The 6,064-nt window shown below is 37.2% G+C and overlaps 1 protein-coding gene across 11 annotated transcripts in view; it reads right to left on the reverse strand.

Annotated features, from left to right (window-relative positions):
- Positions 1-2,128: 2,128 nt before the first annotated feature.
- The window catches only part of PUS10 (pseudouridine synthase 10), a 70,079-nt gene continuing 66,143 nt past the window's right edge, over positions 2,129-6,064 (reverse strand). For 10 of the 11 annotated variants that reach the window (XM_017544992.2, XM_017544990.2, XM_017544993.2 and 7 more), the window contains 2 exons: positions 5,178-5,277; positions 2,129-2,593 (listed from right to left, as the gene is read on the reverse strand). In XM_017544992.2, the coding sequence (XP_017400481.1) occupies positions 2,555-2,593; positions 5,178-5,277 (139 nt within the window). In that variant the 3' untranslated portion in view covers positions 2,129-2,554. Of the gene's footprint in view, positions 2,594-5,177; positions 5,278-6,064 lie in introns of those variants that run through there. The other variant, XM_037744457.1, reaches the window with a different exon arrangement.

Genomic DNA, 6,064 nt, shown 5'->3' on the forward strand with positions numbered 1-6,064 from the left:
AGAGAAAATATCTGCTAAGTAAGATGTTTTTCTCTTACAAAATGGAAATTTAACTTCTAAATTTACTTCACATAACTTGCAAATGTAAGCAGTTATCTTACTTGGAAATTTTTCATTTTACCGACTTTGTTTTCTCTTGACTTTTCCAGGTATTCAGAGTTGATGTTTTTCCTAAAATAAACCACAGACTATATTTGGGACAAAGAGATACTAAGAAGTACAAAAGGCTTTTTCTCTAAGTGTTATGAAAAATACTTCAAATTTAAATAAAGCTTACAAAGAAATCATAAAACTAATTTTAACCCCAGAACCTAAAGTGCAGTTAAAAAAAAAAAATATATATATATATATAGCTAATTTTAAATTCCTTTTATATAGGTAAAAGGGAAACTATAGTATTCTCACTACTTAATATTCCCAGTTCTGCCTAAAACAAAGACATACATTAATTTTTAACAATCATAGTCTCAAAATTCTATAAACATTTGGAAGAAGTATTTACAACTAATGCTTACTCTTTGCTGGAAATTTTGTATAATCTCAGGAATAGAAATTTAAGAAATAGAAGTCTTCTCATTTCACTTTGTTAAGAACGTTCTTGATTCTTACATATTGCAGGTCCACTGGATTCAAAGCTAAGCCAAAAATACCACACAAAAGACTGCCTCCTAAATTATGTAAATCTCTTTTGTGGCAAACTTTTCCCAGAAACAGAAACATCCATACAGAAATTCTTACCTTTTTATCAAAAGTTTATTTGTTATCCATTTCTCATTTTCTGGCATTGAAAAAATTATTTGCTGTTATTTGCATATCAAACACATGGTTTCAACATGGTAGGCTGACTCCTTTGTGTCCATTAAAACCATTTTCCTCATATCTAAAGTGGATCTTGATATCTGTGATTTATGTTTAATATAGAGACGGGAAATAGTAATCTAATATTAGTCAAGTCTCATGTATTCTTAAAAAAAAGCTCAGTTGAATTAGGGTGATGAAATTATACTCAAATCTGAAATTGTAATGAGGCTCCTTTCTGAAACTTAATGGCCCATTCGTTTTCTTTAGGTTTAGTTTATTTAATGTTTTTCCTCTTCATAATACCAACTGAGGTTTAACTCAATAACAAATGGTAACTATATAAGATTGTGCAAAATAGTCTTGAGCTATTTTTTGGTAAGCTCTTTGATTTGGTATCTACATTCCAAAAGTCAATTCTCATTATTACATGAATTTAATTGGCATTCATAGCTGCCCCCTTTACACAAACAGGTGCTCAATGATAGGGCTTATTAGAAAGACACTAGAGACCAGGCTGGGCACGGTGGCTCACACCTGTAACCCCAGCACTTTGGGAGGTCGAGGCGGGCAGATCACCTGAGGTTGAGAGTTCGAGACCAGCCTGACCAACATAGAGAAACCCTGTCTCTACTAAAAAATACAAAATTAGCCAGGCATGGTGGCGCATGTCTGTAATCCCAGCTACTTGGAGGCTGAGGCAGGAGAATCACTTGAACCGGGAGATGGAGGTTGCAGTGAGCCAAGATCGTGTCATTACACTACAGCCTGGGCAACAAGAGCAAAACTCTATGTTAAAAAAAAAGACCCAAGAGACCAAGAAACTTCGGTTCTAGTCCTAGATATGGAAGTAGCTAACAATTTTGGACAAGTCATTTAACTGCTAGTCTTTGGTTTCCATACTTATAAAATGGAGACGAGATCCTATCTACTTTAATAAAGTATTATTAAAATGTTTATAATTGGATAATATATTGAAGCATTCTGAAATAATATCAGTTTTTCTTTGTCTAGCACTCTCAATTTTTCAAATTCTTTGCCCTGGGATTGGCGTTATTCAAGGCACTTGTTTCTCTTTATTTAAAAGATTTATGAAATGCTCCTACCATGGCATGCCTGTTCCTACGGTTTCCCTTTCCCACCACAGGAAAAATGTAGTGACAATTTCAGATTGTCAAAAGAGTAACTGTTGAGGTCATTAAGATTTGTGACAAATCACAGCCAAAAGTACTTCATTGGTAATAGCTTGTTTGAGGCTTCCTGGGAAAAATAATAATGTCAGATTTGCATTTGCTATCTTAGAATATTATAGGATATTATGCTGTATAAATCTAGATATAACTTTTATTCAGATAATTTTTAAAAAATAGAACATGATTTTAAAGGTGATATGTCTCTTGTGGAGGGAAATCTTTCTGAAATTACAGCTTCTTAGGTTAACAGAGAATGTGTCCTGTTTGCGTACCTCTCTAAATGAAAGAATTAAGGAGAATTATTTCATTATTTATAGTTTGGTTTGTGGGGGTGAGAGAGGGAATGAGAAAAATCCTAAGACATCCTTGGAACAATTTAACACAAAATATACACATATATAGATCCTGAGATGTTACAACAAATTAAAAAATATATAGATCAACATGATCCAAATGGTTTCCAAGACACCGTTATGGTAGGTAACAGCCATTTTATGGCGTGTGCTCCATGGATGTCCACATCATGCCAGGAAAACCCTACTCCTTGTCTCCAAATTTGAAAGTTAGTCATCCAGAGCAGGTGGCCAGTCAACATCTACAGACTAGAAGGGAAAAAAGAAGTCATTAAAACAGATATTACTGTAGCGGTAAACATTTGCTGATAATGCTGTATAAATAGTTTTAATATAATGTAACCAAAGAAGTAGCATTTCAAGAAAAAAGCTATTGAATACCATAAATTAACACTCTCAAGTCTGTTCTAGGGATTCTTGGGCCTGAGGTCTTCTGAATTAATTGAGTAGCCAGTATTTGGCTACTCAGTTGGTTATTAACTTTTTGACTGATAAGAGAATACATTTAAATTTTTTAAATGGTATTTATGGGGCCACGTTTGGTGGCTCATACCTTTAATCCCAGCACTTTGGGAGGCTGAGGTGGGCAGATCACTCAAGGTCAGGAGTTTGAACCAGCCTTGCCAACATGGTAAAACCCCGTTTCCACTAAAAATATAAAATTTAGCTGAGCATGGTGGCACACGCCTGTAGTCCCAGCTGCTCAGGAGGCTGAGGCAGGAGAATAGCTTGAACCCAGGAGGCACAGGTTGCAATAGGCCAAGATGGCACCACTGCACTCCTGAGACTCCATCTCAGAAAAAAGCTGGGGGCGTATTTATGGGTACAAGCAGCAAACAAATGCAAGTGGCTACACCAATTTTCCCTCAAAAGTCTTAGAAACTTTTATTCTTCTGCTCATTTTCATTCTCTCATCTTGCATTTAACAAATACTTAAGTAGTCTATAAGCCTATATAGTCTTGTTTGTAACATGGCAAATAAATGTGAAATAAATGATTAAGAAAGATGACCTGGAACTAGAAAAGGATTAAAGATCTTTGTGCTTTATTTCTGTAGAATTTCTCTTTTTTTTTTTTTTTTTTTTTTTTTTTTTAAAATTTTTTTTTTTTTTTTTTTTTTTTTTTTTTTTTTTTTTTTTTTTTTTTTTTTTTTTTTTTTTTTTTTTGGCGCGATCTCGGCTCACCGCAACCTCCGCCTCCCGGGTTCAGGCAATTCTCCTGCCTCAGCCTCCCGAGTAGCTGGGACTACAGGCACGTGCCACCATGCCCAGCTAATTTTTTTTATTTTTAGTAGAGGCGGGGTTTCACCATGTTGACCAGGATGGTCTCGATCTCTTGACCTCGTGATCCACCCGCCTCGGCCTCCCATAGTGCTGGGATTACAGGCTTGAGCCACCGCGCCCGGCGAATTTCTGTTTCTTTAAAATCCAGTTCAACTACCTCTACTTACCTTTATTTTGTTCTTCTAGAATGAAACCTTGACCTTTGAGTCAGAATTACAGTAAGCAGACTATTTTGTCTCCACATAAACACATACCAGGTCTACCAAAGGCTAGGGGATCTACTTTAAGAGAAAGTTAAAAAAAAAAATAACATTGTATCTGTGGTTTTTATTGACATTTAAAGTTTAAAAGATGAAATTGTTTACTGAAAATATTTTCATTAATCCATGAGTCACTTCATGTACTGGCTTTAAAAATTTTTTATTAGAAAAGCTTAAATAGCTATTTTTGTGCGTGTCTTTTATAAATCTCAAGAAGACATTTTGATTCTGTTTCAGAAAACAGCCACATACCAAACACCCAAATGTAAATTAATGAGTGGTTTCTCAAGCTGAAAATAAAACATGACTGATCACAATCGTGTGTGTGTGTGTGTGCGTGTGTCTGTGTGTGTGTGTAGGGGTGGCACATTGTAGTGCTTACAGATCTCCACAGATGACTCCAATGGGCAGTCAGGGTTGAGAAACACTGGCCTGTGAGTCTCTGACACTCCTTACTATTCTGAGAATTAAGGTCAAAAAAGATGAATGCAAGCCTGAGCAACACGGTGAGACCCTATCTATACCAAAAAAAAAAAAAAAAAAAAAAGCCAGGCATCATGGCTCACATCTGTGGTCCCAGTTACTCAGGAGACTGAGACAGGGGGATCACTTGGGCCCAGGAGGTCAGGGTTGCAGTGAGCCATGATTGCACCGCTGCACTCCAGCCTGGATGACAAAGCAAGACCCTGTCTCAAAGAAAAAAGGCCAGACATGGTGGCCCATGCCTGTAATCCCAGCACTTCAGGAGGCTGGGGTGGGTGGATCATAGAACCATTCTTACAGTTACTTTAGAATTTAACCTTGTTTCAATTCAGACTATAAGAGCAGAGAACTTGGACCACATCACAGGGGTCCTTATAGAATTCCTTTTATGAATAACCATAGGCTCACCTCACTTTCTACCCTTGTGAATAAATGTATCTGAGTATGCTGCTTTAAAGTCTTTGTAAAACACAACAGGTATGGGAATGAATTCTCTAGAGCCCAAAGGATATATGGAGAACACTTACAACTTTATTTCCTTGCTTGGTTTAAGCATTTATAGATCTGATACTACATGTAAAGCACAGTTAGTAAATTAGCTATATATTTGCAAGTAACATAAATGAGACCTCGCACTTAAAAAAAAAATTCTGAAGATAGTCCCTCCTTTCAATACAATGTTTCCGTGAGATGTTCACCATTCTCAAATACCTATGGAGGTGAGTAGTACTAAATGGCTTAATGCCAAAGAGCATAACTTTGGCTGAATTCAATTTGCCAATGTGCATTCCACAATAAAAGGCTTACCTCAACATCCAGCTCCAGAATGTCTGCAGTCACATTCATCAAGGACCCAATGTTTGGCTTGGTTCTCCCAAAGTCTCCATGTACAAATTCTTTAATGTAGCTGGGGTTTGTTTAAGGAAAAAATGAAGATAGCATGCTGTATCAACTATCTGGTAAGATTTGACAGGCAAAAATAATAATAAAACTAGAAATGTTATATAAGAGAGTTTACTTCTGAGCTCTGACTTGTGTGTCTTAAGAACTAACCTTTGGCAAGCTGGTTCCTAGTAGCCTGGCAGCCAACATCAGAACTGGGAAATGTGTTTACATCAAACTTACCAAAACCATTACTTTCTTTTTTCTTTATAGCTTATCGCCAAATGCAAAGGTGTGGATGTGGATATTAAAAATTAACTGTAGCTCGAGAGATCCAAGATGGCTGATCACTAGCAGCTCGGGATTGTAGCTCCCACTGAAAGCGCAAAGAACAAGAGGATGCCACACTTGCAGATCAATTTTTGTTGCTCACGCACCAGGAGATTCCCAGCGGAGGAGCCGACAGGTCGCCAGCACAACTCTTGAGGCCGGTGAGGTGGTTCTCGGTGCAGAGTCAGAAAAGCACCATCAATCTTAAAGCCGCTGTTTTGGCTGGTGCAGGGGGTTGCTCAGATTTTAGCGCCAGGAATCAACAAGTTGGACGTCCATTCAGAAACCCAACTATAAAGATGGTAATTATAAGGACCACAGATAGATAAATCTATAACGAAGGGAAGAAACCAGCCTAAAAAGGCTGAGAATACCCAAAATCAAAATGCCTCTCCCTCTACTGGATCACAGTTCCTCATCAGCAACAGAACAAGGCCTGATGGAGAAAGACTGTGTTCCATTAGCAGAAGCAGGCTTTAAAA

The sequence above is a fragment of the Cebus imitator genome, unplaced genomic scaffold (genome assembly GCF_001604975.1).
Source record: "Cebus imitator isolate Cc_AM_T3 unplaced genomic scaffold, Cebus_imitator-1.0 Scaffold175, whole genome shotgun sequence".
NCBI lineage: Eukaryota > Metazoa > Chordata > Mammalia > Primates > Cebidae > Cebus > Cebus imitator.